The sequence below is a fragment of the Odocoileus virginianus genome, chromosome 27 (assembly GCF_023699985.2).
Source record: "Odocoileus virginianus isolate 20LAN1187 ecotype Illinois chromosome 27, Ovbor_1.2, whole genome shotgun sequence".
Lineage (NCBI taxonomy): Eukaryota > Metazoa > Chordata > Mammalia > Artiodactyla > Cervidae > Odocoileus > Odocoileus virginianus.
In genome coordinates, this window is record NC_069700.1 from 10100511 (window position 1) to 10121665 (window position 21155).

The window sequence follows — 21155 nt, forward strand, 5'->3', positions numbered from 1 at the left end:
CATGATTGAATAACAGTTACAAATTTCCATTTCACTTTTCTTACCAGCTTAGATGTGGTTTAATGCAGCGTGCTAGAATTCTCCCAGAGGTGGATCTGAGCTGAACTGACTAGGTTTCTGACTGCCAACTCTTCTGCACACAAAAATAGCAGCATAACCTATTACACACATTTGTTATCTGTTACTAAGAGAAAATTACCAACCCACCCAGAGAAACAGAAATACATCTGATCATGGGACTTCTCCAAAGGCCAGAAAACCTGTTAGTTTTACATCAAAGAGCTCACACAGACTCTCAGAAAAAGGTAAACGTTTCCAAACAATCAAAACAAAAGATTTCAAGGAGGCCATATTTTTGTTTTCCAAATTAAAAAAAAAAAAGTGCCTGGCCTAAATACTTTACAAGTGGTTAGTGCTAACTAAGAATGCATTTCCTTTCACCAAGCTTGCAAGTAGATGTCTTTAAGATAGCAGTTCTCTTCGGTAGATATTTCTTCAGTGTTTATGTATGTCGAACCCTGGGGATGGACATGATTGTGGATGTACTCAGTCGTGTCTAGACTCTCTGCGACCCCGTGGACGATAGCCCGTCAGGCTCCTCTGTCCATGGGATTCTCTAGGCAAGAAATCTGGAGTGGGTTGCCATTTCCTTCTCCAGGGGATCTTCCCGACCCAGGGGTCACACTGGCAGGTGGATTCTTTACCATTGCACTACCTGGGAAGCCCCATGTAGAACCCTGCAGGGGACTTAATTGACCTACAGGAGATCCAGTAACATCTAAGCGACCAATCCTGCCTGGAGAAGACTTACTGTCCAGAGCAATACTACTTCTAATGTAGGCATCTCCCTAAACCAGACTAGTATAATGCTTCTCTCCCTTCATGAAATATCATTACTCTCTTTTCTCAACATTCTTCATAGGAGTTGATTTCCATGATTAATTTAAGAGGAAGAGGGAGCGGAGTGGGGCGGGGGCTGAAAGAGATAAATGAATGTGAAACTTGTAACTTTGATTTTGACCTTTAATAGTCAAATAAAGGTTTTTAACAAAGTGGACAATAATTCACTGTAAGTAATAAAGTCATATCAATCTTGCCATGGAGTAGGAACCAAGAATATAGGGCCATACACATGTAGTCGCTGGAATATGACAAGCTTGGAACCTATTTATAACTTTTAAAGTACTTTATGACTCTTTCTTTCCAAAGAAGCACACATCACATTGCATGAGGTCTGTGAATATACAAGTGTTCTTCTCTGCCAAAGGCAGCTGAGAAAGCAAAAGGATTATCCAAGTATTGTTTTTCAAACCTGAATCTATGAAGGGTAATTATACAGAAATATTTGGTACTTAGTAACCTTGAAACTTTGAATTCAGGAAGATATTCTGTCCCCAGGGCTACATGGTCTGATGGCGCAGGTTCATAAATCCAATGAGAATGGATCTGGCTATTGTAACTCTACCCACCTTTGTGCAGTTGTCAAACAAACCCAGTGTCCATAAAGCCTCACCCTAGCCCAGTGCCTGCCTTTGGGGGGCGCCTGATGTTTTGTCAAGCAGAACCCAGTATGAGTATGGCTGCTTTTTAAATTGGTTTAGAATACATGTATATGTATGGCTGAGTCCCTTTGCTGCTCACCTGAAACTATCACAACATGCTTAATCAGCTATACCCCAGTACAAAATTTAAAAAAATTTTGTTTTAATAAACTGGTTTGGAAAATAAGGAATCTCCATTCTGCTTAATCTTTGTTTTCAGTGAATCACATAACACTAGATTATTAGTAATGCTTCCATTAACTCTGGAGTTCAAAATCAGGGGTATCCAGGTAATATTTAATACAAAATGAAGGAAGTTTCAAACCAAACTATCAAATACTGTTGGACTGAAAAAATAAAAGCAACACCAGGCAGGGGTTACATGGGCTAGGAAGAGGGTGGCTGAGTTATTTCCTTTGGGACAATTGCAAGGGAAGCATCTTATTTCCAGAAGCCGAGTTCTGTACACAGTTATCCCAGTGTAGGATCGGAATTTCCTTGTAGACTTCACCACTTTACCTAGTGAACATCAGAGCTGCTGGCTACCCTCCCAGACACACTTCTTCCCTTATCACAGTCCCTCTGGGGTAAGTTCCCTGTCTGGGTAGGAAGAAAAGTGAGACGGCCAAAGCCAGTCTGTTCTGTAAGTAACTTCCCTTCACAAAAGATTTGCCTGAGCGTCTGGGCTTCTCTGGTGGCTCAGACCATAAAGAATCTGCCTGCAACGTAGGAGACCCAGGTTCGATTCCTGGATGGGGACGATCCCCTGGAGAGGGGAATGGCTACTCACGCCAGTATTCTTGCCTGGAGAATTCCGCGGACAGAGGAGCCTGGTGGACTACAGTTCATGGGGTTACCAAGAGTCAGACTAGACTGAGTGGCTAACACATGGAAGTACAGTAATTCTTAAGTGGCACCACAAGATAGATGTCCTATATTAAAAAACATGCCTCTTCTCTTTCACAGTCTGCTTTGTTTTTCTAATTTTTAAAAATCATCTTTATTGTACCAGTACACACAGTTCCTTTTAAACCTGTATTTTGCTTCAGCAATGAGGAGAGGATGTTGTTTACAATTTGACTTTCTGGTTCTCATGCGCCTGTAAAATATTTTTCTTCAATTGGTTTTAAAAGCTTTTTTTTTTTCCCAAGAAACTTTGGATTCTATCTTTTACTGGGGGTTCAAACTTAAAGTAACTGATGACCTCCAAAGGCCAACCTCATGCAGATGTCAGCAAGATGAAAAACAGAACTTAACATTTTGCACAACAATATTTGCATTCCTATTAGCTTTTGCAAATGCAGTACATCTCATCCTCTTGGGCTGACTGCAAAGGTGCCCTGGCAAGAGGAACAGGACTATGTGACTCTAATAGGTTAACATACTGAACTGAGCTGTTTTAAAGGGAATAAATGCTGTGGCCTAGGGGCAATTACTGGGTGGACTTCAGTGAACATTCTTGGAAATGACTTAACAGCAAACTGTGTGTCAAGAGGGGGCAGGGAGACACATTCTGCTCTCGTTAAATATCTTCATCGAAACCTCAAACACGATCATGATTTTACAGCCTAATTGAATGTAATCTTGATTTTAAAAAGAAGCTGCAAAAAGTCGATACAAAAAAATAAATATATACGAGCTGCACTCAAGTCTGTATTTCCACAAATGCTTTAAAGGTTTGCTGTGTAGAAATCAGTGATTATGTAACAAGCCGATTTCAAAGATTACATCTCTTACAGTTACATCCTGATAAAACAGTTGAGATCAAGTCACTAAACATTCTTGCAATTCAAATAGAAGAAAATAGATTAACTCTTTGCTTGGGAGGGTCGGGGTGGGGGGGAGAGGATATATGATGAGAAATCTGTACCAATCTTCCTGAACAGTTAGGGAGGAATAAGTTAAGGAGGAAGCACAAATTTGGTGACTGTGAGGTGAAGCACTAATTTATGGTCCTTTGAAGGCGGTGTCTGACAGACAGGTGTCTGCCGTTGCTTAGCTTGGCTGGGCGGCGAGCAATGAAAGCTAGTGGCTCCCCCTGCACACCCGAGGGTCAGAGTTTTTTTTCCTCCTGGTGCTATCTCGCTGACTGTCCCCAGCACTGGCTCTTTGGGTCAAGGGAAGTTGAGGGCCCTCATTGTTGCCCTCCAGACCCCAGAGCATCCAATTCCGGGTATCGTCTGCAGAGCTCGCGGGCCCCGGCGCCCAGGGTGGAGAACTGGCCTTCCAGCGAAACCGCCCCAGGCCTCCGGCCCCCCAGCTCGTCTGTCCGGGTCTCCGGCCCTGTCGCCGAGGCCGAGCGCACAGAGCTCGCGTCGCCGTTTTGGAAAGCGACGCAGCTCCCTGCTCCGGCGCGCTCCCCGCGCCCCGGGTCCCCGCTGAGGCCGCGCCGAGTCCCTGGGACTTTGACGGGTTAGGACAGGCGACGCCGAGGGCCAGGCGGCCTCCAGCCGTCCCCAGCCCTGCCCCAGCGCCGGTTCCAGCGCCGCGCCGGCAGAGAAGCAGCTGTTCCCAACAGCTGGGGGGCGGCGGCGCCGGGCGCCCCAGGTGCGGCCGCGGCCAATCGCAGGCGTCCGGCCCGCCCCCTCCCCAGCCGGGCGCCGACCCCCGGCCCGCGGGGGGAAGGGAGCAGAGAGGTGGAGAGCCGTCCTCGCCACTTGTCTTCCAGCTTCCGCGGCGGGAGGGACAGGACACGGAGCCGAAGCCGCGCGGAGTCTCCCCCACACCGACCCCCCCGCACCCCAATACCCGGGGCCCCGCCACCGCCGCCGCGCCCCCCGCCAGCCCACCTCCGCGCCTGGACGCTCTCACTGCCGACCCTCCCCAGGCCCCACCCGAAACACCTACCTAATTTCTGCGAAAGAAAAAAAAATCTACCTCTAAACGCACCCCGATCTTCGCTTGAGGAGCACCCCTCTCATTTCACATTTTGGCCTCCCCGCCGGGTGAGTGGAAAGCGTTTGCACATCCTACAGAACCGGAGCCTCAGCCAGACGATCCGGAGGATTTGTACCGTGACCGGCAGGGGGGGCGGGAGGAAAGAGCGAAGTCAGGTCTCCCCGGGCGGCTGCTGGCGACTTCGGCAGCCGCGCGCCCCGCGCCCTCGGTCGCCCCCGGGCCGCTCGCCCCCGCCGCCGCGCCGTCACCCTCGCCCCTGGGCTCGCCCGTAGCCCCCGGTGGCCGCGAGAGGGTGCGGGAGACGCGGAGCCGGAGGAGGACGCGCAGCCGCTGCCCGAGCCGCAGCCGCAGCCGCAGCCGGAGCCCCAGCCGCGGGGCGGGCGCGAAGATGCACACCACCCAGAAGGACACGACGTACACCAAAATCTTCGTCGGGGGGCTGCCCTACCACACCACGGACGCCAGCCTGCGCAAGTATTTCGAGGTCTTCGGCGAGATCGAGGAGGCTGTGGTCATCACCGACCGGCAGACGGGCAAGTCCCGGGGCTATGGATTTGTAAGTTGCGCGGATGGGGGGGGGGGGGTGGGGGGAGCGGGGGTGGCGTGTATGGAGGGGGCGACCGGGAACCTGGAGGGGAAACTGAGGACCGCGGGGGCGGGGAGAGAACGGAGTGGCGCTGGGTCGGAGGGGTTGGAGTTTGGAGTGAGGGGCTCGGCGCGCCGGTGCGAGGACCCCTGCGAACTGGAGCGCCGCTGCCCCTTCGCTCCCGCGGCTGAACTGAAAGTTTGCGCGCCTTGGCGCTGGGGACCGAAGGCCGGCGCCTGCCTCGCGGGGTTCCGGGGGGACCGAGAGCGCGGCGGCGGGGTCGGGGGACAGGCGGAGCAGGGGTGGAGGGGAGGGAGAGAACTGTGATGTCTGCGGGATTTGGGGGTGCGGAGATCTGGGAGGGAGGGGCCGCAGCCCCTGGGAATAATTGCACTCCAGGGTTGGAGGCTGGTGGTTAAGCGCGCTGTTTGCTTTGTAAAAATGAGTGCGTCTTCCTGGCGTTCCGGCTGGGGCCGGGAGGGGACACTCCAGGGGGTCTGGGGCTCTTCTTCTTAGGCCACCCCCCTCACCACCCCCACCACCCCCCCTTTTTTTTTCGTAATTGCAAAGATGACTTCTTTTAAAAGATGAGCCTCTGGCTTTTTGCCAAACTGAAAGAGAGCATAGTTAAGCTTCCCGGAGATTTCAGCGTGCGAATTCAGCTGCCGAGGAGCAGGAGCCCCATCGCAGGACAATAGCTATTGTGGTTGAGGAGTGTTTGCGGGGTTGGGAACGCCGGGCGGACGCGAGGCCAGTCTTTCTTGAAAGCAAACCGTGGCCTCCGGGCCGGGTAGGGACACGGGGAATGGTCGGGGGAAGGGGAATCTGGAGGAGTTCTGAGACGGAATTCTGGCTTCCGAGTCTCTGTTAGGCCCTACCAGCACCCTTAGAACTTTAGAGGTGGGGGGAGGCGGTGGTTCTTTCTTTACACCTTTCTGTATTCTTATTTTTGTGTGTTTTGGATGGAGGGTCAAGTATAATTCTATAGTTTCCTCTCCCCCTACAACCCCCACTGCCAGGAAAAAAAGAAAAAGTTAATGAACCAGCATAGTTTTACTAACACGAATAACTTCTCCATGCGATTCTTGGTTTCTTCGGAGGTTGATTTAGAGCTCTGTGTGTATGTCTGTGTGTATGTTGCTAAGGTCACCATGGCTGACCGGGCTGCTGCTGAAAGAGCTTGCAAGGATCCCAACCCCATCATTGATGGCAGGAAGGCCAACGTGAACCTGGCATACTTGGGAGCAAAACCAAGGATCATGCAACCAGGTGAGAAAGATCCCTGGAACCACCTCCACCGCCCCCTCCCCCTCCATAGAGACCCCCCACTTCTGAATAGGGTGAATCCCTGATTGAGAAGACCCTAGTTCCCTGAGCATCTGTAGATGTGTTGAGTAAAGTTGAACTGTGGCTGGTTATTCTACCAAGACATGAAAGATAGATGAGAGTTGAAAAGACTCCTTTCTTGACTTGAAATGTACCTGTGGGCAAGAAATAGATCTTGGGGTTGGGTTCAGTTTGTACACACCCAGACTTGGGCTTGACTCCCCTGTTTTCTGTATACATAGTTCAATCTCCATTTTCCTCTTCTTGGCCACTTGTTGGCCATTCCAGTGTGGATGACATGGGTCAGATTTGTCAACTCCAGCTGGTTATACGTCTCTACATGGTGGTGTTTCTTCTTTGGCCACCAGTTGCCCTGTGCTCAGAGCGGGCAGTTCAACCAGAACACTGACCCAAAAGAAACATAGGGGGCTGGTGGTGCCCAGATGGTAAATGTTTAAAATAAAATCACAGCATATTTGTAATGATAGAAAATAAAGAGATTCCATGCACTTCAGGACCCTTACGTTACAGATGAAGATACTGATGCAGAGATGAGAAATGGTTTACTCCAAAGTCATACAGCTGTTAGTCACCAAAAGGGAGAGAATTTCATCTATGTGAAAACATGACCTTTTGGATTACTTACTACACTGTCTTTTGCATTCGCACAAGTAATTGTGAATCAACTATTCAACAAACGTAATCTTTTTCTTGGGCATGCAACTTTAAATATTTTCTCTTCATTCTTAAGTCTGTCCATCTGAAATTTTGGAAAGAGGTAGACATTTCTATCCAAACAGATTTGCTAGGAAAGTAGATCGTCAAGAAAGGGTGTGCATGTGCAAATATTCATGAGCATTAAAAAAACATGTATTTATCTAATACAGTGTGTGTGTTTTGCTGTCCAGAAGAGTCTGTTTTGTAAATGTTTAATACTATAATCTGTAAAAGCCATAATCTTCCAAAGCATTGTCCCAAACATTCCAGAATGTCCCAAATTAAAAAGACTTTTTTATAGATCATGATTCAGAATTGTTGGAAGATCTGCCACGTGTAACTTCATTATCAAGTCCTGTTGTTCTTGGTTTCTTTCCATAAGAACGTTTTATGTCTGATTTTCTAAGGTCTTACTCTGTGTCTGTCAACTAAACTTTGAGGATCATTTCTAGTTTCCACTTGAAAATTTTATTTAACTTAACAATAACATTAGTAAAATGACTTTTAAAAACCTATTTATAATATTTTCTCTAAAGTATTAAAAGAATGATTACCTTTTCTAAGTGAAAGGTGTGATTGCGTTTTATTTGTAGAAGTAATAAATGCCTAACATGCACAAATAGAAAATGTGGTATGTTTTATTGTTAGGTTTTGCCTTTGGTGTTCAACAGCTTCATCCAGCCCTTATACAAAGACCTTTTGGGTAAGTCAATGAATCAGGCCTTCCTAAGTTTCAATATGACTATCATTTGTTAACCTGTCTTTTTGTTATATCCAGACCAGACCATCATGTTATAGACTATTCCTGGTTTACATATTTATATATGTTTGTGTATTTTGAATGCTGATAATGTAAATATTTTTAGATGAGTCAAGTTATCTGACCAAGTATGCAGCCTCCCAACCAGACCCATTTTGAGCTTATGATTAACAAAACAAAACAAAAATACCAGGTATGACTTGTGTACAGACGATTGTGTCCCAACACCATGACTGCTGTTCAACTTGACTCAATTGTATTTATCTCTTTCTAACCTGACAGGGCTCGTATACTGTTAAGCTAACTGATCAGAAGGATACCATGATAAGAGGTGGAATAGTTCTGTTTGGAATTAAACTCTGTAACCAGTAGACTCAGACACACAAGCTCAGATGGTGATTAACGATGCATGGATGTTGGTGTTGTTTTATTTTTTCACCATAGTCAATAGACCTCCGTGTGCTTTATTTTATTACAGTCATGAAGTGGTGTTGATAGCTAAACTGTGTGCTTTTTTTACTTAATTGAAAAGAGCTGTAGTGAAAGTGTTTTCTTTTCCTCGGGGAAGGGGCTCTTTGTGTTTTTGGTTTTGGTGGTGGTGTTGACGGGTGTTGACTTTTGACTTTGCCATGGGAAGCAAAGGGCCTTTTTTTATTTCCTTGCTTTTAAGCTGTAGCCTGTAACTTCCACTTAACCATATTTTTGTAGTGAGTGCTAAATGGTGTGATTTCCCTCTGTAAGAACACAGATTCATCGCTTGCATGTCCTAAGTTTCTGTTTTACTGGGGCGTTTTTCTGGGGATGGGGCTCTTTCTTTGGCAGTGTGTATCCACTTTTAGGCCTTCTAATTTAAAGGTTCAACAACTCTCATCAGATTTCATTAACACTGGCCAGTTTTTTTGAGCAGAGTAGCACTAACCTTCACCTTTCAGATCTGACTCGGGTGAACAGCCGGCTTATATTTGTGTTCTCTGGGTTCTGTGATTACGAGCCTTCCCTGTCCAAGCTCCCCAACTTCCCTTCCATTCAGACACTATATGGGGGAAAAAACATCTCCAAGCACCTCAATTTATTCTGAACACCTAGGGTCTGTTTTCTGCCTGATTCACTTGGCTGTAACTAATGCCAGAAATTTACACTCTCCTTTTGAATATTCTAACTGTTTAGAAGTGTTTCATTCTCAACAATATTAACAGTTTCTTCTGCATCTTAGCACCTGAACATCTACATGTGTAACCTGAAAGGTTAGATTCTATCTGCCAAGATAGATATATACCAAGAGTAGATCCAAAGAAGCAATAATAATTTGACTTGGAAGATTCAAGTTATATTTTCCGTGAATACCTTCTTTATAACCTTCCCTTAACCATATCAAGATTCTCACTCTTACTGCCAACCCTTATTTTTTTTTTAAACCACAGAAGAATTTTCTGTCCAATAAGATTAGAAAGGGCCTTCGTGTATCCATAATGACACCCCATCCAAACCATTCTGGATATGACAACAAATAGTAGTTGATGGGTCCAACTACTTCTGGGGATGCCCCCTCTCATTGGTCTAGACTGTTTAAGGTAGAACTGGGGAGAACATACATCTTAAGAAGTGACGGTGAACTTAAATCATGGTTTCACATTACTAATCCCAAGAAAGCTGTTATACAGCTAAATTGATCAACCGGTATTAGCATGTGTGTATTTTTCTCGGTGCTAGTGGATGGTACAAAGTAAGGAGACTGCATTTTGGTTTGGGAAATGAAACTAACACAAATCCATCAGGAACTATTCATTGCTAAATTACTTGGTATTATTTGAAGTACAAGAGGAATTATGAATAGCAAGAAAATAGATGAGTCGGAGGAGTTGGACAAAGCTTTGTGGGGACTGGAATAAGACTTGGACCAGTGGTATGTCTGGACAGGTGAAAGGAAAAAAGGGACCTGTCTAAAGGGTATAGGATAGGGGAATATCAGCAAAGGCACAGAGGAGAAAAGACTCAGTGCATGGAGAAATGAGACGTCTATGGAGGGTCTTGAGAGGTAGACACAGAAATTTGAACTGGCTGTGATAGTCCTGTGGATCCATGAGAAAGAAAGCAGTATATGGGAAAAAAGAACAAACAGAATGTGTCATGTGGAAGTTTTAAATCAAGTATATTTGGATAGTAACCTTTAGTTGTTCATCCCTTCTAATAGCAGCTGTCTTTATAAAGGATGGTGATTATTACTGTTTGGATAAATTGAACTTGAGGTTCTTATTAGAAATAGATAGCATTCCAGATAGACCAAGCAAGGCTTCTCTTTCTTTTTAGGGGTTCTTAACACTGCTCTAATTCCCAGAGTCTGTACCTAACAAATCACACCTGGTCATCCTCAATTCTATTTGAATGCCACATGTTCTTATTTTTAGGCCTGGAAAGAAGTTTGAGAATTTTTAATCTTGACTTGTTTGAAATTCTAGAACTATTTTTTATATGGTCTTTAAATGACCCCTACATTACTCTAGGCTTTTAAAGAAAAAAATCTTGGCCTGAAGGAATTTCCGATGTAACACAGTGGGCAGATGTATAAAAATTGGTGGATTTGCCAAACCACATCTTATAAATATTTTATATTTGAAAGAATCATTTTCTTACTGAAATCTTGGAGAGGAGAGATTATGGATTTGTGAGTAGAAAATTCCAGGCTAGTTTAGACCAGGTTGAAATACACTTAAATATTTACTCAGTATTCCTTTAAGTGCTAAGTTTTATTCTAGTTGTGTTAATGCATAATAAGTATTACACTGTCCGCTAAGTGGGGCAGGAAGGACAGTTAACCAAACATCTGCTACTTGCCTGGTACTGATAAAGGATTTACATAAATTATGTAATTTAATTATCACAGTAATTATCTGATAAAGACACTGTTAACGTCCTTTCCATGGGTGAAAAACCGAGATGCAGAGAGGTTAATTAACTTCCCACAATGGCTACTACGGGCTAGAGTCTGATTCTAGGTTCAGAATCACGGTTTGCATGACTTCCAAAGCCATATTCTTTCCTCTGTGTCAGTCGCTAGCCCCAAAGACACAACTGTGCTCTCTTATAATCTAGTAAGAAAACTGAGAAGCATGCGGAAGGGCTGTCCATATCGTTTCAGATAAGGGAGAGAAACATCAGGTCGGTGAGATCCAGGAAGTCTTCAAGAAAGAGGTAGAATCTGAAATAGATTTTAAAACATGATGGAGGCCAGGGAACTCTTGTAGTGAGTATATTTCTCATTGTAGGCTTTTCACACTGATAATTTTATTTAACGCACAGCAGTTCAGGGTTGGAACTATTAGGTTCATTTCACTTATCAGAAATATGGGAGGCTAAAAAGGTGAAGCAAATTCTTGAAGGCTTTAGACATGATGTGTGATAGAGCTAGGATGAGTAGGACTGGGACTGCAACAGAGAGAGATGGAGTGAGGGCTGGCGTCCCTGGCCAGGGGATGTCATGAGCCAAGGTGAAGCTCTAGGTGTCTGTGGTGTGTCCAAGAAATCTTGAGGAGCCTAGCTGAGCTGGATTCAAGGCAAGGTGGGAAGAAATACTGGAAGAAGTATTTTGGAGCCAGAGTATAAAAGACCTGTCGTGCCAAAGTTTAATTAAGAAGTTTGCACTTAGCTTGGTAGGATGTTAGGGACCTAGGTTATTTTAAACAGGTGAATGAGATGCAGACTGTGTCAGCAGTGTATGTGATAGGTTGGAAGAAGAAACCCTTTAGGATGTCCAAAGTCACAGAGAGACACCAGAGGGACTTGAAGAGATAGGAAGAAAAGGAAAACATAGTAAATATTTTTTGAAAATTGTCCAAGGTGTCAGCTTTGCTCTTCGCTTATATTACTACTGTGCTGTGCTGAGTCGCTCAGTTGTGTCCGACTGTTTGCAACCCCATGGACTATAGCCCACTAGGCTCCTCTGTCCATGGGATTCTCCAGGCAAGAATACTGGAGTGGGTTGCCATGCCTTACTCCAGTGGATCTTCCTAACCCAGGGATCGAACCCAGGTCCCCCTCATTGCAGCAGTTTCTTTACCATCTGAGCCACCAGGGAAACCCCTTATTGCTATTAGGCATGTACATTCTATGATTCATTGAGGGAAAGGATGTTGGTAGATCTCTAGTGGGAAGGAGATTTCCAAACTGCCTTAATGGGTTCCGCAGACTATTAATACAAACAGGAACTGCTTGAGAAGCACCATCTCCTGCTTTGGTCTGATTCTGCTTCCCTTCCTGAATTGAGATATTTCAGTCTGTCCATGGTCTTCTGGATTCTCCTTTCCCTAAAGCCTTAAAAAAAAAAAAAAAAGCTCCATGGTTTCATTTGCCTTCCAGATGGCTTCCTAACCCTTGCCAGACTTTGTGTAGGTTTCTGATATTCCTGGGAACTTTATACTTATTGGTTGGCAGCATCAAATGAAAGCTATTAATGTAAAATCAAATGCAGACAAGAGTCCTATTAGAAACCCTGTCTAACTTATCAGTTAAAACGTTCTACACACACACACACACTGATCCTGCCTTTTTGTAGGCTAAACTTATTTTTAGTTACCACCTTTATTCAGAGATAGAAGCCTAGCAACCCTCCTGTTGTCTCTGGAACTTTGGGAGCACATGGGTTAATGTTTCAGTATCAGTGAGATTCATACTGGCTGGCCTTTGCAACTGATAGATGTTTTACTTTGGCCTTATAAAGACATTTTACCCGCTGGAAACCCTTGTCGCATGACAGGATCAAAAATAGCCCGGCTGCAGCCCCTGCTGTCCATCACCACATGTAAACTGGCATGAGTGAGGCTCTCTTATCCATGTCTGCACATCGTGGACACGGCAGCCTCCAGGGACAGTGTTTCATAAAGCCACACCTGTCGCTGTGAGCAAGTCAGTCACCTGACCTGCAGAGAAGTTCTGAGTGTGTGCATGACCATGCGTCTGGTTTCTGACAAGCAATTAAGAACATCTCTAAGTGTCCTCAGAAACACTTGATGACGTCGTTTCTTCTGGCACTGGGAAAGAGCTACAAGTCTAGTAAAATCGAGTGTATTTTTATCATTGGGGTCAAAGTTCATTACCCTCTGTGATAAATTCATCTTTTCCATGGATTTTCCTTAATGAGTGCTTTCAGTAGAACTCTGAAGAGGCAAAGCAAAGTTTATGTTTTTTAAAATCTTAATGTTCAGTTTTCTGTTTTGAGTTCTTTAAAATTTGAAAATTGTCACTTGTGCTTGTACTTCTTATATGTTGCTTTTGGCAACAAGCAGATGGCATTATGGTGTCATATTTTTAGAAATACAGAGGGTTTTGATGGAGATTATTCTAAAGAAAGATGAAAATAAATCAGGTATTCATGGTAGTGTTTTAACTGAGCCATTATGAATGGCAAGAGTGAGAATTGAGATGCATGGGTTTCAAAAATACCTCTTGTGAATTTTTTTTAACAACATTAACTTTTAAGTAAGGCCATTGGAGTGTGTTTTGTATGTGACCTCTGAATGTGTAATTTTAAAAGGTACTTAATTTTGTTTCACGTTAACTTTTATAGGATAATACACCATGATAGAATTGATTTGTATAAAATATCTAGCAGTAGGGAAGATTTAAAACAGATATGCTAAGAAATCTGTTTCTGTTGAGTTTGAAGGTGAAACAAGAGTTATTAGATGCCAAAAAAAAAAAGTTTCCTTAGTCTTACTATTGTAACCCTATTAAGTTGATATTAATCTGAGAAATATTTAGTTTGTGTTTCCCTGTCCCTACCTTTTCCTTCAACCTCATCATTTCCCCCAAAACCCCTTCTGTCTGTCTTGCATAGAGATAAACAAGCTGGCTGACCTTCGGTTGCCTGATAGTCAAACAGGTTTGATTGACCCTTGTGTCTTTATGAATTTAATGGAGAAAAAGAGAGAAAGAAAGACCAAAAGTGTGCTGCACATTCTTTTTGGGAATCACTGCCATGAATGTTAATAGCATTTCTGTAGCTTTTCCCACAACAGCCTCTTGTGATAGTGAGCTGCACTACAGTTCGTTTGAAAAAGTGTGATTCTGCTGTGTTTACCACACTTGTGAACTTTTAAATTCCTTTTTTTTTTATTTTGTCGCCTGCTTTTTTTTATTATCATTATCTTTAATAAGGGTGACTGAGGTTGCAGAGAGATTAATGTGTGCTGAGTCTGCATAGCAATTTCCAGTAGGGTTGCCATGATAATAAACAGACAGATTTTTGTGGAAATTGATTGTCGTTGTGAGAAACCGGCCATCACCCTTACGGAACTGAACAATCACGGATTCCCTTTGGAGTCCTCTGTTCACACTTAAGAAACTTTCCATTGGCTGAACCGTTTGTGTTGTACGAAGTCATCACAAAATTTTCTGAAGTCGTAATTTAGCACTTAGGAAATAACCTCCTCTGTGCGAGGCCCTCCTGAACCGTGATTTCTTTTTTTTCCCAAAACTTTGGTTCCATGGTTATTTCTTGGTTCCAAAATGATCCTGAATAAAAAGTTCCAGCAGGGAGGGTATCCTATTTTCCTTGTTGAATTCTTTCTGGGGCACTCCGTGATCTGGGCTCTGGCCAGACTCCTTTCGCCGATGACTGGCAAGTCGATATTGTGGCAACCCTATGCTCATAATAACCACTAAATTGGAGTTTGTCTGATCTCAGAAGAAGCCAGGCTCAACCCAGGAGGCCACTCCTGCCTGACTTTTTTCTTTCCCATTTCTCAACAGGATACCTGCACACTATGTCTATCCGCAGGCTTTTGTGCAGCCTGGAGTGGTCATCCCCCACGTCCAGCCCACCGCCGCGGCCGCCTCCACCGCACCTTACATCGACTACACGGGAGCCGCGTACGCACAGTACTCGGCGGCCGCCGCTGCCGCCGCCGCCGCGGCCGCCTACGATCAGTACCCGTACGCAGCCTCCCCGGCCGCCGCGGGCTACGTCACGGCCGGGGGCTACGGCTACGCGGTGCAGCAGCCAATCACCGCCGCCGCACCTGGGACCGCGGCCGCCGCCGCCGCCGCCGCCGCGGCCGCCGCCGCCTTCGGCCAGTACCAGCCTCAGCAGCTGCAAACAGACCGGATGCAATAGGCCCGTAGCCCCTGAACAAAGTCTAGTTGCTTTCTCTTTCCAAAATGTCCCAGTTTTCAGTAGCTAATGAGAGTTAACTTAACAGCTTTAAAAAAAAAAAAAAAAGGCTATGCTATTGTGAAGCAGAATTATGATTTTTTTTATATACTCCAGTAGTCATTCTAGACGTGCAAAAGAAGGAAGGGGAGTGGGCGCAGTTTTTGGAAATCAATCCCAAAGAGCCTGAGTAAATACAAGGCCGCGAAGAAATGGTGGCAGGAGAAAACCATGGAACTTCACTTTTATAATGGGATTTTTACTTTTGCTCTTTTTATAGTATCAGGGAAGCAAACTGCCTTTTACAGTTAGGAAATGCTATTTGAATCTAGTTGAACCAGGGAATACAGAGTGAGCAATATGTAGCTTGAATTACATTGAAAAGCAGATTTAAAAAAAAAAAATGGTGAAAGCACTGATTGTCATTTTTAGCCGTCACTATGGCCTAGAGAACTTTTCTCAAGTAGGAAGGTGATGTTCTTACTCTCTCAAAAAAAAAAAAAAAAAAAAAGGGCATCGAACAATCAATCTAGGAGCGTGGCAGTGGGTGAAGTGGTGGACAGGCACCAAAGCTATTTTCTCATCCACCCAGTGGATGAGTGGGACTGTGAAACAGGTGATGTGGAATGAATGGGCGCAACAGCTGTACAGACAATCAATAACACACACAGTTCTGGAAAGAACACATCACTTGTGCTTGTTTGATGAGCTTGTCACATTCTAATCCCTCTCCCCATCCTGTTTCAATTTTGGGAAACTTGTATCTGCTGGTGTCAGCAATTCTGATTCTGAAATAGGATCAGGCTTTTACTACATACAACCGCCTTCTCTTTCTATTTATTGTGTCGACTCGTGGCTTATGATTAAAGGCAGGCAAAGTTTGCAGACTCTAAACCCTTAAGAGCTGTCTTAAGGACATTTATTTTTTTTCCCTTTTTAAGTAATTTTACACTTTTTAGTATCTATTTCAGAGTCATATTTAAAACTATTTATTAGTGAATACCGTACATGAGACACCAAGGTTACCGAGATGACAGTTCTTCAATGGTTAATGATAATGTGGTTTATACTGTGCCTTAATAGTAATGCTATTTAAGATATTTATTTTTAAGTTTTACTATGCTGCACTCTAAAGAAAGGAACTTTAGATGTGACACTGTAAAATTATGTATTCATCTCATGGCATAAATTATTTAGTAGGTCTAGATGTAGCATATTAAATATTAACCTATTCAACTAAAGATGTTGACTTGGATTTATTTAAATTCATATGTGCACTGTATAAGAGAATACTCTTACATTAACACATTTTAGTTTATTTTAGTTTTTAGGTTTTTTTTTTAACAGGATCTATTGCTAGTTTCATGCTTCCTTCTCTGATTTTGCTCATGCAGCTCTCATTTACTGATACTTCATTAGTTTAACACTTCTTATGTAGTTTTTAAATGCTGCTTTACATTTTTCTTCTGAAACTGCAATACTTGCAATTTTTATTCTTAAACTAAATTGAATACTATTTTACACTGTATTGGATTTTTATACTTGAACAATTTCATACAAGGGAAGACAGGTTAGCATTTTTATGGACTTTCTCCATTATCACTGGATTTAAGTATTCCCATACTAGACAGTGTTATGTAATGTAGACATGACTCTCCTGTGCAAATTATTTATTCATTGTGTATATTGCTTTATAACATTTCAGATCTTCTAATCTATTCACTTGTATTAAATATAATTTTTAACAACTTCTGTTGCACTGATTGTTTCTCCTTTTGTGGTAAAAGTGGAATGATGTCTCTTTAATTAGAACTAATGGTGTGATTTCCAGGTAGCATTTTCAGTGAGCAGAAAGCTTCCCAGATGCCTTCTTTTTATACTTTTTAAGTAAATTTCATTAATTCAGTATCTGCCTTACATTTAGCACATGATATAGGTCTTTCCCCAGTAGTGAATGAACCCTAAACGACATTCATGTCACTGGAACTTGGTTACTTGAAGGTTGTTTGGAAGGAGAGGGCTATAATGGGAACGGTCAGCTCAGAGCTGCAGTGATGCTGGGCTCAGATAAACTTAGGTTTGGTACTAATCTCTAACCATGTACTGGCAATGTGACTAAAACACATTGCTTTTTGTAGTCCACTTTTGGGGTGAGGTTTTTATTGATTTCTCATATATAATTTTAGGACAGAAATACCTATCTTACATGGTTATTTTAAGTATTAAAGTATATCAACTATTGGGTAAAAAGTTCATTTGGGGTTTTCTATAAGATGTTATGGAAAAACCCAAACTTTCTGGCAAACTCTATACTTGGCACAGAATCAAATGCATTACTATTTATCTAGAGAAATGATTACTGTCAACAGTTTCTGTAATGTCCTATAACAAAAGCTAACCAAAGAGGAAATCACCTCTTGGAATGTTTATATTTTTAAATTTTTGTCCACAGTGATGTGGCCATGACTGTCATATTGCCTTAAAGTATACATGTTACATTAGTTATGGAATGGATTGTCTGCTGGTCCCTAGGTCTTAATGTTTTCCAAATCCATGATATAATATCTTTTATTGAATTCCATTAGTTTTTGAAAATTATAAAGTTATAACAGATTCCAGCATGCTTTCTACTTGATGATAACTATCATCCTATTTAGAGCCACCACAATTTTCAACCTTAATTGCCTTTAATTTTCCAAAGAAAATTAGACACCACCAAACACCTTGGGAGAGATTGTATTGCACCTCAAGGTATTATCTTGGATCAGTAAAATAATTTCTAAACTACTTAGTTCAGTCCATGCATCAGTGATCATTATACTCCAAAAGACAAGCTCTACATTTAATGTTTCAGATTTATGAAAAGTCGCTTGTGCCCTCTATAAGTCATGTGTTTATTGCTGAGCTTTAAAATGAAACATTTGATTTATCAATTAAAAATAGGTCAGATGATTCTGGGAAAAGCTTGTCAGAAATAGCCATACTCAGGGAAGCCAGAAGTTCATGTACACCTGACTACACCTTGGAGGTATTTACTGATCTATATAAATGTCAATATTAGCAGTTAGAGAGGACAAGATTTTTACTTAATAATGCTAGAGCACATATTTCTAAAAGTAAGTAAAAGTTCTTAATTTCTAATAAAGAGGGGGGCGTACCCATGACACAAGTTCTCCATTGGTCAGGAAGCTAGTTATATTTGTAGAGTTAGAGAACACGATGATCTGAGATTCAAAGAGCTGGATGAGTCCTCTTTTCTTTACTTACCAGCAGGGTGATCTTGTACCCCTCTATGCTGGTAACCTATAAACTGATTGTATCTAACATGTTGCTTTGTTAATCTCTCAGGTCGTACTGATCAAATGAATTAACTGATATGAGAGCATTTTAGAAATTTTGAATGTTAGGCAAATGGAAGTTATACTGTGGTAATATACACAATATTAATTTGGAAATAGACCTCCGTTGTCTTCTATGAAATGACTCTTCCAAAAGAGGGCAAAATCGTTATTTCATGATGTTATTTTTCCTCTTCCTGACCAAGTCGCAGCTAAACTTGCTGTGCAGTGTGAGTGGCACAAAAATCACATTGAAAGATGAAGGGATTGCTCAAGGGAAGGAAGGGAAGATGAAAAGATTATGGAATATATTTCTCTCACAGGGAACTATATTTTTAGCTTCTTCACTCCTGTCAAATATTGTTCTTAATTCCCTCTGAGGCTTGAAAGCGTTTATTAAGATGACAGTCTGAAGTTTACAGAGGCAGAGGTGAAGAGGAACCAAGAAAATAAGTAAATGCATTTTTATGCTTTTGTGCTCTTTTTTTCCTTCAAAAGTTCCAGGTTGTTTCCATGGAAATTCTAACTTCGCTTTGCTTAAGCACTTCATACAGAAGAGGTTTCATTTTGGATATCTGGTCCAAGTTAAATTTTATAAGTTCAATAATGACTTTAGATAAGTCATTTACATTCCAGACTTTGAAATCCCAATCACAAATCAAAATGAGAAAGAAATTAGACAATACATATATAAGCACTTTAGAAATTTTAAATACAAAGGATTTTCAGCTTTGATATCATGTATTTATTCTGTCTCAAAATTGCACAGTATCTGGTAATTCTTGACCAACTTCTTCAGAAAGAAAGTCTATAAAGTACCCTTCTTGGAAAGTCTATAAAGTAACCTTCTTGGACTTCTCTGGTGGTCCATTAACCAATGGAGAATGCAAGAATCCAGCTGCCAAAGCAAGGGACACAGGTTTGATTCCTGGCGCAGGAAGATTCCAAATGCCGCAGGATAACTAAGCCCAAGCACCACAACCACTGAAGCCTGTGGACCTCAGAGCCTGTGCTCTGCAATAAGAGAAGCCACTGCAATGAGAAGCCCAGGCATTGCAATTAGAGAGTAGCTCAGTCTCTGTCGGAGAAGGCACCCCACTCCAGTACTCTTGCCTAGAAAATCCCATGGACGGAGGAGCCTGGTAGGCTGCAGTCCATGGGGTCGCTAGGAGTCAGACACGACTGAGCGACTTCACTTTCACTTTTCACTTTCATGCATTGGATAAGGAAATGGCAACCCACTCCAGTGTTCTTGCCTGGAGAATCCCAGGGACGGCGGAGCCTGGTGGGCTGCCGTCTATGGGGTCACACAGAGTCGGACACGACTGAAGCGACTTAGCAGCAGCAGCAGCAGTCTCTCTGTAACTAGAGAAAGCCCACAGGCAGCAATGAAGACCCAGCACAGCCAAAAATTAAATACAGTACGCTTCTTTCCAGTTACTTGTCTCTTGGGAGATGAATGTCATAGCTTTTTAAAATCCAAGATACTACCTCTAAGCCATCAATATGCTATCAATATACTTTAAGTGAGTTGGAGTGCATGCATTGTTTTTCCTGTTTCCACTCTCAGAGGTCATTCTGATTACATCATAGCAGGGATTGAGTAGCAATTGTTATTTCTTTTCATTTAATAGCTCAGATAATATGTTCATAGAAGGGCAAACTGACTTCCAGAGTGAGTGTGAAACACAAAAACCTTGTTTTGCCAAGTATGGGCATTTATGCTCAGTCCCTCAGTCAGGTCCTACTCTCTGTGGCCCCATGGACTGTCCTCCACCAGGCTCCTCTGTCCATGGGATTTTCCAGGCAAGAATACTGGAATGGGTTGTTATTTCCTCCTCCAGGGGGATCTTCCTAACCCAGGAATTGAACCCATGTCTCCTGAATTGCAGGCGGGTTCTTTAAGCACTGAGCCACCAGGGAAGCCCAGAAATAATGAGGCTTATCTCTAAACTAGGTTCACCTGACAGTCGCAACCAGGTATGAACATGTTTACTTTCTGAAACTCTCTAAGCCGCACCACTTGTGCTCAAGGTGCCTCAGGTCCTCACCTGAGATAGAAGATGTGAAGAGATGTGAATTAGATAGAAAAGATTCTTCGGGGCATCTTAACGAGCACGCACTTCCATTCTGCGTTGTCTTGTGTCCATTTTGAAATTTGAGAAAGGAGGGGTGTGAAAAGGAAGTAGAAGAAAATAATGAAGAAAAGAAAAAAAGCGTGTCCTAAAGCCACGTGGAAGGGGGTGAGATGGAGGAGTGGGAGTCAGGTGGGCGGATCACGTGTGACGAGGACCTGCCTGTGGGAGAGCAAGCTCTCGTGTGGCGAGGACCTGCCTATGGGCAGGTCACGTGTGGTGAGGACCTAAGTGGGTCACATGTGGCGAGGACCTGCCTATAGGCGGGTCACGTGTGGCGAGGACCTGCCTGTAAGCGGGTCACGTGTCGTGAGGACCTGCCTGTAAACAGGTCACGTGTGGCGAGGACCTGCATGTGGTGGGCCCCGTGTGACGAGGACCTGCCTGTGGGCAGGTCACCTGTGGTGGGACCTGCCTGTAAGCGGGCCATGAGAGCAGGAGCCGCGAGGCCGAGGGGGCTCGGCGGCAGGAGACTTCGTCTAGGGGTGAGGAGAAGCAGCTTATTTATTTACACTGATCAGCTATCTAGTTTTCTAATTCAATACAGAACAATAGCTGAATTTTTGAACTATGCTCCGAAAGGTTTAGACATTTTTTAAAAGGTATATTCTTGGTAACTGAAGGTTTAGAAGCAGGCACGAGTGCCTCCGGTAGTCCCAGACGGAGTTTCGTCATGGCCCTTGGACCTCCAGGGATAGGACAGCATCCCG

At 43.3% G+C, this 21155-nt stretch overlaps 1 protein-coding gene across 2 annotated transcripts; it reads left to right on the forward strand.

Annotated features, from left to right (window-relative positions):
* The first annotated feature begins 4158 nt into the window (after positions 1-4158).
* RBM24 (RNA binding motif protein 24) lies at positions 4159-16724 on the forward strand. Of its 2 annotated transcripts, none has more exons than XM_020881586.2 (4): positions 4159-4995; positions 6171-6294; positions 7717-7771; positions 14573-16724. In XM_020881586.2, the coding sequence occupies exons 1-4, from the start codon at positions 4828-4830 to the stop codon at positions 14934-14936; spliced, it is 711 nt and encodes a 236-aa protein (XP_020737245.1). In that variant the 5' UTR covers positions 4159-4827; the 3' UTR covers positions 14937-16724. The 2 variants fall into 2 exon arrangements, with proteins under 2 accessions (XP_020737245.1, XP_070312280.1); XM_070456179.1 differs by lacking the exon at positions 4159-4995 and adding an exon at positions 5669-5815.
* Positions 16725-21155: the final 4431 nt, after the last annotated feature.